Raw genomic sequence first — 20658 nt, 5'->3', positions numbered from 1 at the left:
CAGATATATCCTATGAAGTTGGAGTGATATCGAGGTACATGCATTATTTGACCAAGCATCACTTTGGAGCAGCAAAGAGAGTACTGAAATACATCTCAAGTACAACAGATTTCGGGCTGTGGTACGGTAACACAAATTTCTTAGTTATTTGGTTATAGTGACAGGGATTGGGCAGGATGTTCAGAAGATAGAAGAAGCACCTCGGGTCACATGTTCTCCCTTGGATCAAGTGCAATTAGTTGGAGATCGAAGAAACAAGCAACAGTGGCACTTTCATCCTCAGAAGCTGAATACATTGCAGTCAATTCAGCTGCTTGTCAAGCAGTGTGGCTTAGGCGAATTCTAGAAGATATTGGACAGGTGCAGCAGCAGCCAACTCCTATCTATTGTGACAATCAATCAGCCATTTCCATGACGAAGAATCCTGTGTTCCATGGAAGGTCAAAGCACATCAAGCAGTGTGTCTACCCGAAATAGAAGTCTGTGACGTGTCTACCAAAAATAGAAGTCTGTGTTAGAGGATTTGGTGGTTCACTAAGTTTTGATTCTGCTATAGGCGTGTAGTGGAGTTAGCTGTTTCCTTATTTACTATAGACAGAATTAGTGCAGGTACTGGGGTTAGTTTTTCTAAATTTAGTTGAGTCATGAGTTGTAGTAGGTTTCTAAATTTAGTCTTTTTGTTTAGCTATAAATTGAGATGTACTTTGTATCCGAATTAAAGGAATCAATAGAAGTTAATTTCAGCAGCAAATTTCTTCTCTTTGTTGTTGTATCGTTCCAAAATTTCCAACATCAAAAGCCTGGAGGCAAATACATCTTTTGTAGCATATCTCAACTGAGTACATGTCGAAAGTAAAAGGTCATCATACAACTCCCGAAGCCCTAAAACCTATTTAGATATTGTAGATGTATATCCCTCAATACCCACACCTTGCAGCCTTGCCCCTTTTGCTAAGATATCAGCTTTCTCCCCTGTCATTTTAGTCTATTGCGACATGACTGCAACTAAATGATCTATGTAACCTCATTTGCTTCCAATCCTCACAACAATTCTTGTATGCTTTCCAATCTGAATCTAATGAGGGAAGCACATTTGATGCCAACTGTGCAAGTCCATTGTTGTTTGTGTAAATAGAACACCCTTCCAAGTGCTATCCCTTTTGCATGAGAGATGAGCAAACACGAACATGCCTTGATCCGTACATGACTAGTTTACCTCTATAACAAATGATAAAACCAATACCACTTTGCCAAGACTATAGCAATCTGTGTAGACATGAATCAGTTGTGAACCGCTGCCATCAGTCCTTCATCTTGATGACCTCTATTTGCATCCTTTGTGCTATGTCATAATACCATGAGGATTTCAAACCAATGGCATCTCCCCTGTATAGGCTATCGTATTTCTGCACCTCCAGAGAGCCCACATGTGATTTGCCATGACCTCCAGGTACCCGCAAAAGATACGTTGACACTTTTCTCCTTTCCTCATTTTTGTTGTTTAACTTGTTTTTTGTAATTGTAAAAACCTATGTTATTCAACCGCCTGTTACACTGCTTAAGTTTTTGAAAAAAAAATATAAATTCAGTTGTAACATGTAACCATATAATCAATGCATTATATTTGATTGGTCCGTAAGTGTTGTTTGATTCAGTCCAGGCAGAGACAACATGATTTATACAACTGGGTCCCTCGGAGATCTCAAGTGTACCCTTTTAGGTTGAATTGTATATAATGCAACTCATGACAAGTTGTAGGGTCCTAGCCTGCAAACAAACACTGTCAAATTTAAAAGAACAAAACAGAAGGCTGATATTTTTTATTTTTAGAAATAAATTAATATTTTATGTAGAACCAGAAAGATGGCAAAAAAATTTTAAGTCATGGAAGGAACCACACCAAATGATTTGGTACTGTTGATATGTGAATTCACTAAAGGATCACATATTTGATGCGGTTCCTTAGCGTGCTACAACGTCTTCCGTTCGACAGCCACATAAAATCCCATTTAGCTACAACATATTTGATGCAGTTTCCTCACATTCTGTCTTTTGCGCACTGACCCTCGATCTCTTGCTTTTTTCTTTCTTTTCTTCTCCCGGACCGAACCCCTTTGTACGTTTTCCCTCTTCTGGGGCGTTTTGAAAAAAAAATAATAAAATAAATTATTCTCATTTTGTTGTCCATTTTCAAATTCCATTTAATTTGTAGTTATTAGAATTGATAGAAGAAATCAAAGAACTTCAGATCTACAATTGACAAGGTAAATTATCAGTAAATTACCTTTAATTTTTGATTAAATTTTCTGAATTTAATTTCGAAATTAAAATAGAATTGTTAGAATGGGAAAAATTGAAGTGTTGCATGGAATGAATTGATTGTTAATTTATTCTATTTAATTGTTATTATAATTTTAAAAATAGAGGATATATAGGGTAGAAAATTAAACTATGTTACCAATTTTATTGTAATTTTACTCAATTTTCCAATTCTCAAAATTTCCATGCAATAAACAAAATTGCAAATAAATTTCCCTTATTCAAGTTCATAACAATGTCATACCATAAACAAATTTTAGATGCCAATTGCCAAATGTAACACTTCCAAAAAAAGAGAATGAACAAAGAAGAAAATTAAGTAATTAAATAATCTTGAGCTTTGAGCTTTGAGGTGAGTGGCCCATGAGGTTATCATGCACGCTCTTCCTCCTACTATTGATCAATTGTGTTTTACTATAATGGTATAGATACAAAAACATACCGTGATTAGAACTTCTTATTATTCAAAGAGTTCTTATTTACAGCTCGTGTATGCAATATTTATACAAGGAGCTGGAATTGTTCATGCAAGTCTGAGGGGGCGCATACATATATATAATTTATATAGGCCTTTTCAATAACTTCAACTATTTTTTCTGCTGGTTCTGTAGTACTAGTTATATATAATTTATCAAACTTTATGAATTTTATTAAAGAAGGCATAAATATTTTTAGTATACTATTTGAAGGGAAATGTTAAGTGCTTAAATTTATTGTCAATTTGGCGTTCATTTGTTTTTTCAGTGATTAGACAATTGCATAGTTCACCCATATAACATACATAATTGCAGCTGATTTATAGACTCAGCAGAAACAACTCTATAAACATAATTAGCATGACTATCAATTTTTTATATTAACTTCTTCAGGTTCGGTACTTCATTTCTTATACATAGATATGATTCTATACATAGACATGATTTCAGCCTTACACTGATAATACATACATATCATGATTCAGAATCACCTTATTTCGACAAAAAAAATAAAAACATACAAGCTAGCATGACATCAAAGTTTGCACTAATTAGCTAATTAATTATACCAAACCATGAAGATTGGATGGAATCTCAAACATTTAGCGAAACACGGGATGTAGTGCTACAGTGGGTACCTCGGATGCACCTATTTGGAGGCGCACCCAGTACCCGGAGTACCTGGAGTTCCCGGAGTACCCGGAGTACCCTTACCTGGAATAGTCGGAGCAGTCGGAAGTGTCGGAGCAGTCGGAGTAGTCTTAGTACCCCCAGGACATGGAGCACCCGGAGTTCCCGGAGCACCCGGAGTACCCGGACCAGTCGTAGTACCTGGAGCTCCAGGAGTTCCCGGAGTACCTAGACCACCAATCGTAGTACCCGGAGTTCCCGGAACTGCAGGAACTGCCGGAATTTCTATTTTCGACTCTGCAGCATCTGCACCAGTGGAGACTCCTTTCACATTCACATGTTTGTTATTAGTTGCAGAGAGATCTCGTGCGGTTGCGGTGCAAACAAGAGCGCCAAGGAGAAGAACCAAGAATAACTTGGAAATTGACATGCTAGACTCCTATTGTATGTAGTAGAATATATGTGTCCTGGTCTTTTTGTGTTATTCACACTGTTGTGCTTTGTGAGAAGATGCTGAGGGGGTTAATATAGGACTTCTTTGCAAATTGAAAGGGTGAAAAAAATTGGGGTAATTAATTTTCTGTCACTGTAGTATGAGAGATTAAAGATGATAATTACGATTATAAATAATATATAATTGAATTAATTTTGTGTGGTACCCCTAGAATTGATTGTTGGGTCAATATTTTCAATAGTTTGAGGACCGTTTGGATAAAAGTGAGAGAGAGTACAATTTTGAACAACAAAACGCTAGTTAGTACGTTATTTGGTCGAATTTGACCAAAGTAAATTTTATTTTTGATAATTCATAACATAAATAAAATATATCATACACTTAAAATCTCATTAATTTTATTTTTGATAATGAATGTGCCGATTTATTTTGCACCAAAGTATGCATTCTTTTGACATATATGTTTCTAAGTTTAATTCTGAAAATAACAATGCCACATTTCTTCCCTGAAAGTTTAATGTCATTTGCCAAAACATGTATGGTTTCTTTGATGGGTTTGAAAGAACCATCTATGTGTGGTGTGTTTTTTTTCTCACAGCTTCAGAACTAGAAAATTTGAATAGAGGGGCTTATCTATAAAGTGCATAATATGTGAATAAGGTAACAAAATTGTTGTAAGTAAAAATTGAACTCACGACCTTACAAACACCAAATAAAACTCTTACCACTTGACTACAAGCACACATTTGTCATTTTATGTGGGAGGCTGTTGCACCAAAAAGGTATAGTACAAAGTTTCAGTACAGCAAGCTGTACCTTTTAACCTTAAATACGGTCTTCGGTTCAGACTGCAAGTGCACAGTCCTACCGAATAGTATATTGTCGGGTATCGATCACAGGGACGGTTCAAATCTAAACCGGACTCTACTTAAATTAGTTAGGTACTAGAAGTGAGAAAAGGTTGGTTTGGTTGTTTAAGTTTCCTAAACAGTTCAGTAGCAATGATTAAATGCGAGAAAGTAAATAACTTGGTTTAAATCAATAATAAAAGGCATCTCCAGGGTTTCAGACTCATCTCAGTTCTGCCTCTCAGTTCCTGATATAGACCGTGTGGTTTCCCACACGGGTCAAGTCAGGTTACACGGGCCGAATACTTTCGTACACGGTCCGTGTCAACTTCGAGTTAATGCACCAGTTACTATTTTCTTGTGTTGTTCCTTTGTGTAGGGTTCTACTGACCAAACCTAATGTTCCTAAACCTCAACTCTCATATATTGGTTCATAAAACTTGGTATGGAGTTGCAATATTTACCCTCGTCGAATTCTAAACATCAACTTTTGTGTTGGTCCGAATTACCTAGTTGCTTGTTTGGTATTCTAAAGGTATTCTCTTATCTGTCGATAAGAGGAAATGTTCACCTTTCGGGTATTATTTGGTTTCACCTTTCGGATCACTAAACCTACCTCATGTACTTAGCTTTGGTTGAGAGATTTTAAAGGGGAGAATGCGCTTTAGATGTGATCATGCATCTAGTAACAAACCAATAAAAAGCAAACAACTTAATCTAAGCAATTAAAATCCAACACAATCAAACAAACACAAATTCTAACACAAGATTCCAATAACTATCATGCAAAACAAAACATTTGATTATATCTTAACCCTAGAAACAAATAAAACTACTCAAACATAGTTATAAAACAAGTAAAAGAAATGATAAAAGAAACAGCCATGACAAAACCCAAAGTACTAAGAAGATCCGTCGAAAACTCGCGTCTTTCGCTTCTCAACTTCGTCTCCAAGCTTAGCCGCCAAGTCCAAACCCTCCAATATGCTCCTCTGGTCCAGAATTAGCTCTTAGGTGCAAGAAATCCTGTATATATCCATCTCTGGCTGACCTTCCTTCATTAGACGTTGTTTCCAGATTCTGGATCTGTTTCCGGATTTGTCTGGTACAACCCGGACAAGATTTTGTACGAGTCGGACAGGATGTTGTACGGGTCGTGTAAGATGTTGTACGGGCCATGTAGAATTTCCGGAAATGCCTGTTTCTTTTGCTCAGATTGTAGATCTTCTCGCAAGTTTTCCGAAAAGTGGTCGTACACTCAAAACGGAGTTACAAGTCAAAAGTTGTGACTGTTTTAAGTTCGGATGCTGAAATTTCAGCAGAATGTTGTCCGACCCGGACAAAATGTTGTCCAGCATGGACAGAATGTTCAGAAAACAGATTTTCTTCCCATTTTCACCTGTTTCCTGCAAGATAAGAATAAAAGTACAGCAGTACCATATTCTATAGATATTTAATGGAATAAACATGGTTTCACTGTTTTGGACACAGGTTTTGGTACAGAATTCGGTCGGAAATATAGATATAATAGCGTGATATCAAATTCCCCCAAGCTGAAATCTTGCTTGTCCTCAACCAAAAATCCCAACTTAGGTATCGGGCTGGACTTTGGATTATCTAAATGCAGATTAAATTCTAAATGTGAAGAATTTACGTGAGTTTGCTATAGTTAAGAATCCCGAGAATCCTTTTGGGTATAATTTAGGCTTTCCTTGATCAATCTTGATTCACCCCACGAAATTACTCACAACGGGATCAATGTACGGCTCGTGTGGATCGGATTGGAATGGGCAGTTGTTTGAGTTGTCGAATGGTGCATTGTTGTAGAAATTGCGATTGAAGTTGCTGGGATAGTTGACCTGTTCGGGTTCCTCATCCCATTCCGCCAGTGGGAAATACTCGTAAGAGTGCCTTCATGCTCATTTTGATTAAAGCCTCTTGCATGGCCTCCTCCAGCTCAGCAGCTCTAGCATATAGAGCTGTGATCTTATCAACCCTGTATCGACCACCTCCTCCTCCTCAAGAATTGTCATGGTCGGATTTATTAGCTTGATTTATTTCCTGATAATGTATAGATTTAGATATTATAAAATAGAAACAAAATAGAAAAAACAAGTATATGATTCTTTTCTTATAGGATAGGTTCAAGGGCTTATGCCTAAAAGCATTGCTTGTATTCGGCTATATAGCCATGCATACAGAATTTGATGTATGAATTATTCAAGTTTATATGAAATAAAGAATAGGGAGGGTTGGTGGGAGTGTGGTGTTTATCTTTGTTCAATTTATATTTTTTGTACAGTAGAGACTAGGCTTTTGCCCGGTCCACATTTCATATGGAGTTTTGTGGGCTACCTTAGTTAGTACCCGATTCAGAAGAGGTTCAATGGAAGTGAGGTATACTAAATCATACTCCTCACCATCTCCATTAATGTTTGATTGTGCTCTTTCAGCCACACCGTTCATTGCGGGCGAGCCCTCTTGAACCATATATAACAGGTGATTTTCAATATAGTTTTTCCAATGAAGTACGTGGTTTGAATTCAAGCTATTTTTCTTTTAAACTCTTTGTTATGTTAGGTAGTTTGCATTTTTAATGGGTATTAGCTTATAACAAGACTGTCAGTTTGGGTTAGGATTGTTTAATTAGGTACTGACGCTCACACTTTTCTCTTTTTCTCATTTTTTGTGTTATAACTTATTTTTTGTAATTGTAAAAACCTATGTTTTATTCAACCGCCTGTTACACTGCTTAAGTTTTTGAAAAAAAATATAAATTCAGTTGTACTATGTAATCATATAATCAATGCATTATTTCTGATTGGTCCGTAAGTGTTGTTTGATTCAGTCCAGGCAGAGACAACATGATTTATACAACTGGGTCCCTCGGAGATCTCAAGTGTACCCTTTTAGGTTGAATTGTATATAATGCAACTCATGACAAGTTGTAGGGTCCTAGCCTGCAAACAAACACTGTCAAATTTAAAAGAACAAAACAGAAGGCTGATATTTTTTATTTTTAGAAATAAATTAATATTTTATGTAGAACCAGAAACATCACGAAATTTTTTCAAGGCATGGAAGGAACCACACCAAATGATTTGATGCCGTTCCTTTACGAATTCACTAAATAATCACATATTTGATGCGGTTCCTTAGCATGCTACAACGTCACTTGTTCGGTGGTAACATAAAATCCAATTTAATTAGAAACTACATATTCGATGCAGTTTCCTTATACTGCGTTATGCGTACCATGACCCTCGATCTCTTCCCTCTTATGTTGTGTTTTACAAAGAAAAAAAATCCTTCTCTTGTTGTCTACTTTCACATTTTATTTACAAACTGATTATAAGAATTGAGATAAGAACTTAAAAAACTTCAGATCTACAACATTGACAAGGTAAATTACCAATAAATTACCTTTAGTATTTTGATTATTTTTTCCCATAATTGATGGCTATAAAATAAAAAATTTAGAATGTGAAAAAATTAAAGTGTTGATTTTCATGAATTGATTATTAATTTATTATATGGAATTGTTATTGTAATTTTAAAAATAGAGGATATATTGGATAGAAAATTAAACTATTTAACCAATTTTATCATAAATTTACTCAATTTTCCAATTCTCAATGCAATAAACAAAATTGCAAATAAATTTACCTTATTCAAGTTCATAACAACGACTTGATCTATTTGTGCCATAAAAACAATTTAGATGCCATTTGGTCAATGTAACACTTACAAAAAAGAAAAAGAAGAATAAGTAATTAAATAATCTTGAGCTTCGAGGTGAGTGGCCCATTAGACTACAGAAATATCTCTTGAATCGTTTGGTGATCATGCATGCTCTTCCTCCATCTATTGATCAATTGTGTTTCATCAATAAATGTGCTTCACTATAGTGGTTAGAACTTCTTATTATTCAAAGAGTTCTTATTTACTGCTCGTGTGTGCAATATTTATACAAGGAGCTGGAATTATTCATGCAAGTCTGAGGGCCCGGGTACGTACATATATATAATTTATATAGGACTTTTACATATTAAAGAACAATTTAAAAAAAAAATGTTTTATTAAAGAAGGCATAAATATCAATTTCATTTGTTTTTTCAGTGATTAGACAATTGCATAGTTCTCCCATATAACATATATAATTGCAGCTGATTCATAGACTCAGCAGAAACAACTCTATAAACATATATAATTAGCGAGACTATCAATTTTTCATAATTACTTCCTCAGGTTCGGTACCTTATTTCATATTCATAGACATGATTCAATACATCCATGGTTTAGCCTTACACTGATAATACAAATCATGATTCAGAATCACCTTACTACGAGTAAAAAAAAGGAAAAACATACTATCGAGCATCACATCACAGTTGCACTAACTAGCTAATTAATTATACCGAACCATTAAGATTTGATGCCATCTCAAGCATTTAGCCAAACACGGGACGGAGTGCCACTGTAGGTACCTCGGATCCATCTATTTGGCAGCGCACCCGGTACCCGGAGTACCTGGAGTTCCCGGAGTACCCGGAGTACCCCTACCCGGAATAGTTGGAGCAGTTGGAAGTGTCGGAGCAGTCGGAGCAGTCCGAGTACCCCCAGGACAGGGAGCACCCGGAGTTCCCGGGGCACCCGGAGTACCTGGACCAGTCGTAGTACCCGGAGTTCCAGCAGCTCCCGGAGTACCAACCCCACCAGTATTAGTACCCGGAGTTCCCGGAGATACTGGAGTTCCCGGAGTTCCCGGAGTTACCGGAGTTTCTGGAGTTTCTGGAGTTTCTGGAGTTTCTGGAGTTTCTGGAGTACCTATACCTATTCCTACACTTATAAGAAATTTTGAGTCTGTTGCATCTGCAGCAGTGGAGACTCCTTTCACATTCACATGCTTGTCATTAGTTGTAGAGAGATCTCTTGCGGTTGTGGTGCAAACGAGAGCGCCAAGGAGAACAATCAAGTACAACTTGGAAATTGACATGCTAGACTATATATTATTAGGAGAGTCTGAGGGGGTTTATATAGGACTATTTTGCAAATTGGATGGGTGAAAAAATTGGGGTAATTGATGTCCTGTCAGAGTGGTATGAGAGATTAAAGATGATAATTATGATAGTAAATAATATATAATTAATTGAACTAATTTTGTGTGGTACCCGTAGAATTAATTGTTGGGTCAATTTTTTTATATACTTTAAAGACCGTTTGGATAAAAGTGTGAGATTTGACCCGAATAAATTTTTATTTTTGATAAATTATTTCATAAATAAAATATATCATACACTTAAAAGCTCACCAATTGAAGAAACAAAAATCTGAATGTGCTGATTTATTTTGCAACAAAGTTCATTGTTATTTGGCTAAAAAGTATGGGTCCTTTTGACATATATGTTTCAAAGTCTAATTCTGAAAACAACAATGCCACATTTATTCCCTAAAAGTTTAGTGTGATTTGCTAAAACATGTCTGGTTTCTTTGATGGGTTTGAAAAAATCATTTATATGTTGTATGTTTTTTTTCTCACGGCTTCCTCACTGTTCATATTAATTCACCAATAATTTTGCTATTTCATCACTGGTCACCATTTGAAAGAAGCATCTAGAGGTGCAATCGGATCGGATCAGATAGTGATAATATCATATCCGTATTCATTTTTGTTTCTCTGATACAGATAAAAATTTCAGATATTAGATGGATACGAATAAGGATCGGATATTAAATGAATACAGATACGGATATCCGCTTTTTATAATAGTGAATAACATAAAAAAAAATTCATGATATATATTAAACTATGAGTGAGTCTATGGTACTATGCATATCACGGGTTGTTACCGTGCTACGGCTCTATATTCGAGTTTTCAAATTCTAACGGTCGATCCGAACCGTTCATCTTGTTCTCCATATTAATATGTGTTTGGAGACCAAATTTTATATTTTTTGAAATTTTTTTACTATTTTTTTAGATATTTAGAAAATCACTTGATCTGAAAATTCTGGACCATCCAAAAACAGTGATTTTCAATAAATCTAAAAAATAGTAAAAAAATTTCAAAAAATGTAAAATTTGGTCTTCAAACACATATTAATATGGAGAACAAGATGAACGGTTCGGATCGACCGTTAGGATTTGAAAACTCGAATATAGAGCCGTAGCACGGTAACAAATCGTAATATGCATACTACCATAGACTCACTCTTAAACTATATAGTATACGTATGTATCTACTATTTGAATACAGATAATTAAAATTTAAAACCATATCTATATTCGTATGCGCACGGATATTTGGATATCGGATATCTGTATCTAATATCCGGATACGGATTTGGATATGGTCAGATAATATCCAAACTGTTTGCACTCCTAGGCTCATCTATAAAATGCATAATATGTGAATAAGGTAACAAAATTGTTGTTAGTGGGAATTGAACTCATGATCTTACAAACATCAAATAGAACTCTTACAACTTTACTACAAGGACATATTTGTCATTTTATGAGGGGGTCTAGAGTATATAAATTATAAAAAAAAAACAAAAAATAAATTAAATTTTATTGTACACAATTAAAAAAAAAATTAAGTGGCTTACAATCCCCTAAGCTTATTTATTGTTCATCTTAATAAATCACACATGCTTGATATATTTCTCGAACTAGCTAGCTAGGCTAGCTCCGGAGTATCTTAGGCCGTACCACATACTTTATTGTGCTCAGTCTAAAATTCACCGACCAAAACTTTATTGGGGTCAGTCTAAAATTCACGGGATTGTTTAAAATTAGTTCGTGCAAGATTAAAAGGAATGATTCTTCAACTCTAGCTATGAGGTATATATGGTACCTCACCAGCTTCGAACTCCTAGCTCAATTGCCCAGAAATCAGCCAAATACCCCTACCTATTGGATAAAATTGTTCTTTGACAAAGCCAAATATTGAGGGAGGCTATACTACTTTGCAATGCGTGGATCATTCCGTGAATTAGATTTATATTTTCATTTTCAAAGTTCAAATAATCAATCTAAACCGTTCAACATTATTAACACATGAAAATATACTTGGAGACCAACTTTTATATTTTTTTAAATAATTTACTATTTTTTGAGGCAATTGAAAAATCACTTGATCTAAAAATTCTGGACCATCCGAAAGTAGTGATTTTCTACCTAGCAAAAAAAAGAAATAGTAAAAAAGTTCTTAAAAACATAAAATTTGGTTTCCAAGTATATTTTCATATGTTAATAATGTTGAGTGGTTCAGATCGACTATTTGAATTTTGAAGACGGTGATATGAATTCAATGCACGAAACGATCCGCGCATTGCAAAGCACCATATCCTCACTCCCAAATATTTTCTCAATAAAGTAATTTTAGCATGAATCCAGCATATTTAAATCGTATATATATCCCCGCTTGTTTAGGTACTTAGATTAAAATATTTACTGCCACCAGTTTTATATGTAGTTATATTAATTTTGAGGCAAAAAAGATAGAATATATTTGGAAATGTAAAATCAACAAAAAATTATTGTCCACTTTGAACCACTAAAGAACAATTTTTTTTGCAGGCTTTTGTACTCTAGTGCTACTCTACTTTTTTTTTAACTTTAAACTTATATATTATTAGTTTTCTTACTATTTTATATTATATTTGTTGCTAGATAGATCATCCAATTATTTTAGACGAAAAACAACAAAAAATATGAAAGAGCACTACCCATGCATGCAAACTTATTTACAATCTTGAAAGAAAATGAACTCTAGATTTGTTTGGATTGTTTGAGAGTCAAAAATCATTTTGATAAATTTCAGGATATTATTTTTTTCTTGACACGCCAAAATTTCCGGATATTATTTTTTTCTTGACAAGGCGTGTCGATATTTTGGTCCGAGATGGTGACAACATGTTTTGCATATATATGTGGATATTTTGATAAATTTGAGGTTGTTATTTTGTATTTTTTCTTCTTGACAAGACATGTTTTGTATATATATATGTGGATATTTTGGCAAGATATGGACATTTTGTATATATATGTGGATATGTGGATACTATACCCTAACTATGTATATATCCTTATAGAATTAGACGAAATTAAAAAGCATTTTGACTTCACAAGTTGGTGCATGGTATTAGCCACAAAAAACCAAAAACTCTGAAAGAGAGGTTCCACGTAATGCAGTCTGACCTGCTTCCTCCTTTCTTTCACCTCTTGCGACTCCTTTTCGCTCTCCTTCCTCTCAATTTCATATATTCATGCGTTGCTCCGATGATTTTTGAATTTGAAAACACATCCTCATTATTAGCCTAATTTTTTTATTTACGATCTTTACAAATAAAACCATTTAACTATTTTTTATTAAATTATATTTTTATGATGTCTATAGTTTTAGAATGCGGTACCAGCATAATAGTACCATAGTTTAAAATGGCGAACCCATAAAGGTATGTGCGTTGAACTCTGATTTTTGATATAAAAGACTTGGGTATTTTTCCGACAAGATTTTAAATAGTATCCTAGATTTTAAAATTTTGAATTGTACTAATTGTCAAATTTTCAAGTTAGCAAAGTAAACAAAGCTTCATTTTTCTTTTTCTACAAGCAAAAGTCAAGTTGTATTTGACTTACTACATTTTGATGTCTGGGACTGGCCCTAATTGATTCATATAATGGATTCAAATATTTTATTTTATTTATTGATGATTTTTTCAAAAGCAACTAGGTTATATTTACTTAAATCTAAAGATGAAGTGTTTGATTGTATTTATGAATTTGTATTTTTTCTAAAAACACAATTTAATACAAAGCTAAAAATCTTTAGATCGGGTAATGGAACAAAATTTATAAATAAAAAGTTTTCAAGTCTCTTTAGAGAAAAAAAATTATACATCAAACAACTTGTATAAATACTACTGAACGACAGTCATTTGTACCCTGTGTATATTTATTAGAAATAGCACGGTCTTTATTATTTCAAAACAATATTCCTAAATTTATTGATCGAATGTTGTACTTGTGTGCCACACATTTAATTAATACATTATTACCTAGTGTAAATTTAACAAAAAATAAAAGTCCATTAGAATTTCTTTATCAACAAAAAATCACTTATAACCATATGAGAGTATTTGGTTGTACAAATTTTGTACCTATCAAGAGAAAATACAAACTTAATTTTGTATCACAAAAAATTTATTTTTTTAGATACTCATTTTATAAAAATGGTTATAAATACTATGATTCAATTAATAAAAAAATGTATCTTGCTAGGAATGTAACCTTTTTTTGAAGAAGAGCCATATTAATCAAAATAATAATATAGTAACTTACTTGAATAATTTGAATTTTGTTCCTATAAATAACTATCAAGTTCAAAATAATAATCAAGAAGATGAAACTATTAAAGACACAAATGAATGTGAAATGGAAGAGAGCTCAACGGTTATAATGTCATCTAGGGTACCACAATCATCAACTAGACTTAGAGATTATGTGACTTATATGGTACAATATTCTTTTATTTCATATGTCAATATTTCAACAGAAATTTTTATATCATATGTCAATATTTCAACAGAAATTTTTATATCATATGTCAATATTTCTCTTATTTAATTTCTTGCAATTTTAAAATTAGTAATACCAATCATTCTTTATTTACTAATTGTGATGAAACCACTACACTCAATAGCAAGCTAGAATTGTACAATATATTCATTTCTAATTTGAGGAGGAGTGTTAAAATATAAAATAAAATTCAAATTATAACAACTAGTTTATTTAATAGAATATGAAATAGTGCTTTGTAGGAAATAAAGCGTTGTAATCAATAGCAATAGAGAATAGTGCAACACCTAGTTTTTTGTTGTCTTGTAACTATAAAGAGAAACACTTGTAAACAGAAAAAATAAAATTGCAATATAATTTGTATTCTTAATCGCTTTTCTCCCTATCTTACAAAAATAACCAAAGCAGACTTTGAACTAAAGCAAATATTTACCAAAGTAAAATATAATTACGTAATAGGTATATACCAGTATTTAAATTCTGTTAGGAAATAATAAATTAAATGTAGGTAGGTACGTACTTAGCAAATATATCATATAACACAAGCACCTTGTCATCTGGTTAGTTGATCATTTATGTATATCAAGAAATGTGCTTCATTATAGCGGCATATATAAAAAAAAAAATACCGTAATTTAAACTTGTTATTGTTTAGAGAGTTCTTATTTACTGGTCTTGTCTGCAGTATGCGCGCATAGGAGATCCAAGGAGCAGGAAATATTCATGCATGTCTGAGGGGGTACACATACTTTATATAGCACTTTTTCAATAGCTGGAAATTCCTTTCTGCTGGTTCTCTACCAATTTCAGTCATAGTTTATCTTAGGATTGGAGAATTGCATAGTTGTCCCATATATATATATATATATATATATATATATATATATATATATATATCATATATAATTGCAGCTGATTTATGGGATCACCAGAAACAACTCTATAAACTCTATCAATTCTCTTTGCATTAATTTCTCAGGTTTGGTACTTTACTTGTTATTCATAGACAACATTCAATACAACCATGCATGATTTCAGCCTTACACTGACAATTCAGATCATGATTGGGAATCACCTTATTTCGACAAACAAACAAATACTAGCTAGCATCATCACATCACAGTTGCACTAACTAGCTAATTAATTATACTGAACCATTAAGATTTGATGCAAATAATAAAATTGAATTAATTTTTAGTCGTACCCCTAGAACTATTTGCTGAATCATTTTTTTGAAACTATAAGGACTAGTTGGATAAAAGTGAGAGAAAGTAAATTTTGAACAACAAAAGCAAGTTAATATGCTATTTAAAATTGTAGAATTTAACCTGAGCAATTTTTTTTATAATTCATGAGTTAAATAATATATCATACACTTACAATACATACTGCATGTTAGCTGATGGAATCAGATGATCTCAGGTACCTGACTCAAGCAAATTTCAAATGGACGGCTCAGATTAGTTCTTTTAACTTGGCACGAATCTCAAAACATACCCCCTATAGTTTCTAGAGGCACCAGATTGACTTTGGTCCGGCTAGGATTAATCTGGGCCGTCCGTTTGTAATTTGCTTGAGTCAGGTATCTGGGAGCACTATTAGAAGTTTGATAGTGAAAGTTTGAGATGTGACAATTGGACTCGTTGTGGTCACAAAAATGTAACGAGTACTTCGTAAAAAATAACCAAAATCTGAAATTTGCAACAATAAACATTTGAAAAATATAAATCTGCCTCCGCTATAAATTTGATATTTCAAGGACTAACATGCAAAAAACTACGATAACAATTCAACCAATCAATCATTCCAATTTTTCTGAATAGATCAATAATAAAGGGCATGTACAATGCAAAATTTTTAGCCCGAACAATTTTGATCCAATGATATATTTATGATGATAGAAAATATACGGATATTGTAATGTGTGCAGTGGCTTAACAAGATCAAACTCTAAATTTGTTTGGGAGGCGAAAAATCATATGTAACCACGACTTGTTAATATTCCAGAAGAGCAGTCAATAATTGAATGACATAAATGTCAATATTTTGTCCGAGATGGTGACAACTGACAAGACATGCTTTGTCAACATAGATACTTTTAAGGGTAGTCGGCAGGAGTCCGGATCCTACTAAAATATGAGTTTGGATGCGAACGGTCAAGATTCAGTCCAGACAGAACATAATTTATTAATTAATACAGCTGAGTCCCCTCACAGATCCCTAACGTGCCTTTCATGCCGTGATGAAGATGCATGAATCCCGTGGTTTCAATTTACTGAGAATGTATTTCAACGGAAATGCATTTAATTTCTGTTTTATGTTATTTGACAATCAAATATTTTCATTTTTCAACTTAAGGTCAGATATGGACAGACACGGATTTATGTATAATGAATGAGAATCAATTTGTAACATTCCATAATTTTTATTTTATGAACTTATAATTTTTACTTATTTATAATTATGAAATATATATTAATGTTTGAAGTACAAATATTCCATATTATTCTTTCCACGTGGCTTCATGCATGAAATGTTTTTACCACTGTTAAAACCATATTATATATGAGGACGGAACAAGTTATAACAATTTTTTAGTTACAACAATTTACCACAACTAATTTTTATATTTTTAAAGTCCTAATCGTCGATCCAAACCGTTCAACATGAAAATGTGCTTCCAAATCAAATTTTATATTTTTTGGAATTTTTTTATTATTTATTAAGACGGCCATTTTTATTAATATCCTTAAAAAAAAGGAAATTTTAAAAATAACCTTTTTTTTATTTATGCCCTTACCACCTGGGCTTGGGGCGGCCCAAAATTCCCAGTGAGGCGCCAGGGCTTGAGGCGGCCCACATTGCAAGTGAGGTGCTAGCCCCACGAGCGGCCCACATGGTAAGTGAGACGCCAGCCCCACAGGCGCCCCATATGCCAGCTAATTTTAAGCCTTCTGTTTTCTCTTTCCTGCTATTTGTGATTTGAGAATTCTCTCCAGGCGAGGAGCTGAGTGAATAGGTATTTTTTTAATTATAATAATTAGTCATTACTGTTGCAAATTAACCGTAACTGTTGCACGTACTGTAGCGTACTATACATTTACTGTAGCCGTAATTATGTCATATAATAATTAGTCATTACTGTTGCAAATTTACTGTAACTGTTGCACGTAGTATAGCGCAGTGTACATTTACTGTAGCATTTTACTATAATTGGTGCAATTACTGTACACTTACTGTAGCAAAATTGTAATTTTTTTTAATTTCTTTTTAAAAATTTCCCAATTAGCCATATATTAATGTACCCGTAATTATGTCCTGTAATACTCATAAAATTATTTTTTAAATGTAGTTTGTTAAAGAAAAGATGTTAGTTGCATTGTACACGGGCGGCATGCTACAAAAGGGTGCAGACGGCGTGCAGTACACGAAAGAAGCTGTATTTGGCTTCGAGGTTAATGAAAATACCACATTTCAAGAACTTAAGCAGCTAATATACGAAAAGACTGCTGTAAACCCCAACAGGTATGAAATAGAATTGGCTACACGGATTGACAACTCACGTGAGGGGGGTAGACATTACTTTGTTAGGTTTCCAATAACAGATGTGAATTTGTGGAGAGTTGTGTACACTCAATTTGTGGCTAGTGGGGTCCTGGTAATGTACATATATTCGAAGAGGGTTCCCCGGAATAGGGATGGACCTTCAAGTTCGGCTGGGGCTGGACCTTCGGGTTATAACAATTCGGATTATGACAACCAGGGGTACCATCAGCACTCCCCTTATGACAACCAGGAGTACCATCAGCAATCCCTTATGACAACCATGGGTACCACCAACACTCCCCTTATGACAACCAGGGGTACCACAACCCCGGTTATGACAACCAGGGGTACCACAACTCCCCAGAAAATACTGAAGAGTTACCACCACCACCGAGACAGACACCCATAATCCCTAGATTTCCAACTATGCCAGAGTCAAGACCGGTACCCGTTAATCGAACTGATATTGATATTGATGTAGATGCTATTGAAACCATACCAGAAAGGAAAATGGAAACGGGGGATGAATACCAAGGGGTTTGGGAAGCTGATGACTTATCAGATGGTGATGCAAATGTACCAGGGTTGTCTAGGGAAGAAAAATTCCCGATTAGAGGTCGGGAGAATAAGCATTCGGTTGCCACATTCAACGACACGACAGCTTTTGAAGAGGCAGACATTAGTTTCTTTTGTCCTCGTGTTGAATACAATAAAGAACTTGCCGCAGGGCAACTTTATACCAACATAGACGAACTTATAAAGAAAATAAATGAGACTCATGGTCACGGCAACTGGGAATGTATAATACACAAAAGGGACCGAACAAGGTTAGTTGTGCTATGTAAAACTCATCCGCGCTGCGAGTTCCGCCTTTTTGCAACCCCTGTGGGTTCAGGGGAAGCATGGATGATTAAGAAGTGTGAACCACGTCATACATGCAAGTCTGCTTCCACAAGGACAGACCATGCGCAACTGACGGCATCATTAATTGCCGATGCAATTGAGGAGGACATTAAGTTGGATCCATCGATGAGCATCAAGGCGGTGGCTATGACCGTCAGACACAAATACAAATATGTAATCCCAAAATACAATAGGCTGTGGAGAGGTCGGGAACTTGCGGTTTGCAGAATATTCAGTAGTTGGAAGGATTCATATGGCTATCTGGCACCATTACTCCAGGCCATGGCAAGTACAAATGTCAGCACCGTATATGAGCGATGGCATGGCCCTTTTTTTTGATAAAGACAGAGTACTAATAGAGGGAGCTCAACAATTCAAGGGCATAGCATGGGCTTTTGGTGCTTGTATCCAAGCTGTGCCATACATCAGACCCGTTATCAGCATTGATGCATGCTTCATGTCTGGCCGTTACGAGGGGAGGCTACTGATAGCATGTGCATATGATGCTGAGAACCAGCTGTTGTCTTTGGCGTTTGCAATTGTTCAGAAAGATGATGGTGAGAACTGGGGATTTTTTATGCAGTTTTTAAGAAGACGGGTGATTGGAGAAGGGAAGTTTTTCTGTGTGATATCAGGCCAGCACAAAGGAATAAAATATATTTTTTATCATGAAGATTACGGTTGGTCAACCCGTACTGGCTAGTGTGTGCACAGGTTGTGTATGCAACACGTTGCGGAGAACCTTTCCAAGGCAACCGGGGGCAACAAGTGGGTTACTTATACATTTAGATGGAATTGCAGAAAGAAAAAGCCGAGAAAGGTGGTAGAGATGACTAGCAGTTTTGCAAAGGTACATGTATTTCAATTGTTTACATATAGTATTGTACTTTAAGAAAACAAATTTTTTTAGTATAATTGTTTACTTACATTATTCTATTTCCTTATTTTTTGTGTAGTACATGCCAAAGGCAAATCTCTACTTAATGAAGGTGGGCAAAAATAATCCCAGAGATGTCAACGAAGATCCAGCATATAAGAAAATATATCAATTCCATGATGGAGGTTGGCGTTGGGGAATTATGACCACCAACGGGTCTGAGTCGCTGAATGCAATATTCAAGCAAAGCCGAATGTTGCATGTGGCTGCAGTTGTAGAAGATACATTCTACAAGTTAAATGCTTGATTTCAAGAACGGCGTGCTAAGGCCGCATAATTAATAAGGAAGAATCAGTCATTTTCAACAAGGGTGGAGGAGAAACTAAGACAACACAGGGACAAAGGTGCAACTATGACCGTGATCCCGATGGGTAATGATGGTACTAAATTTGAAGTGCAGAATCCGAATGAGTATGTTCCTACCAGCCGTAGACCAGATAACACTATGGAGTTTGTGAAGAGGGCTTGCAAGTACGTGGTTAAATTCGGAGATGCCAGGGCGGTAAACTGTACATGCCAAGGACCCCAACTAAGTCACATACCTTGTAGTCACATGATGGCGGCATGCCGAGTGAGGAACTACTATGAGGATCACTATGTCGCTAACATGTACCGTATCGATTACCTTGCTTCCACTTGGGGTGGATCTTTCCATTCTTATCCTGATCAGCATGAGTGACCTGCATATGTCGGTGATAGAATACTCCCTTTAGAAGGATGGATAAGAAAGGGAAGGAGGAGACACAAGCGTATTGTAATGACCATGGACGAGATGGATGGCAGGCGACCGTCGGGAAATCGGGCTCGCCGTTCTGTTTCTGACAGGCGCAGGGCAGGTATGTAGCATTTACAAAATTTATTTATGCTTTTATTATATTTCTAACTGAATTGCGTTGTTATATTCAGATGACATAAACGAACACAACGAGAGAGAAAATGCTAGAGTTGTTGCTGAAGCAACT

At 34.9% G+C, this 20658-nt stretch overlaps 1 protein-coding gene and 1 long non-coding RNA gene across 5 annotated transcripts in view; both read right to left on the bottom strand.

Moving 5' to 3' along the window:
• LOC144546499 (uncharacterized) overlaps positions 1-20658 on the bottom strand; it is a 205884-nt gene that overhangs the window by 131096 nt on the left and 54130 nt on the right. The window contains exon 1 of one of the 4 annotated variants that reach the window (XR_013508800.1): positions 10027-10041. Coding sequence is in view for 1 of the 4 variants with exons in the window: in XM_078295052.1 (XP_078151178.1) it covers positions 3573-3661 (89 nt within the window). In the remaining 3 variants the exon portion in view is untranslated. The other 3 variants (XR_013508802.1, XR_013508801.1, XM_078295052.1) reach the window with 3 other exon arrangements.
• Positions 8935-9811, bottom strand: LOC144546501 (uncharacterized). The gene is made up of 2 exons (XR_013508804.1): positions 9555-9811; positions 8935-9509 (listed from the first exon to the last, which is right to left on the bottom strand). It is a non-coding gene; the product is annotated as an uncharacterized LOC144546501 (long non-coding RNA).

Source organism: Carex rostrata, chromosome 29 (assembly GCF_964058835.1).
Source record: "Carex rostrata chromosome 29, lpCarRost1.2, whole genome shotgun sequence".
NCBI classification, from domain to species: Eukaryota; Viridiplantae; Streptophyta; class Magnoliopsida; order Poales; family Cyperaceae; genus Carex; species Carex rostrata.
Note: the sequence above shows the minus strand (reverse complement) of the source record. Positions and strands in the feature narration are given on the sequence as shown.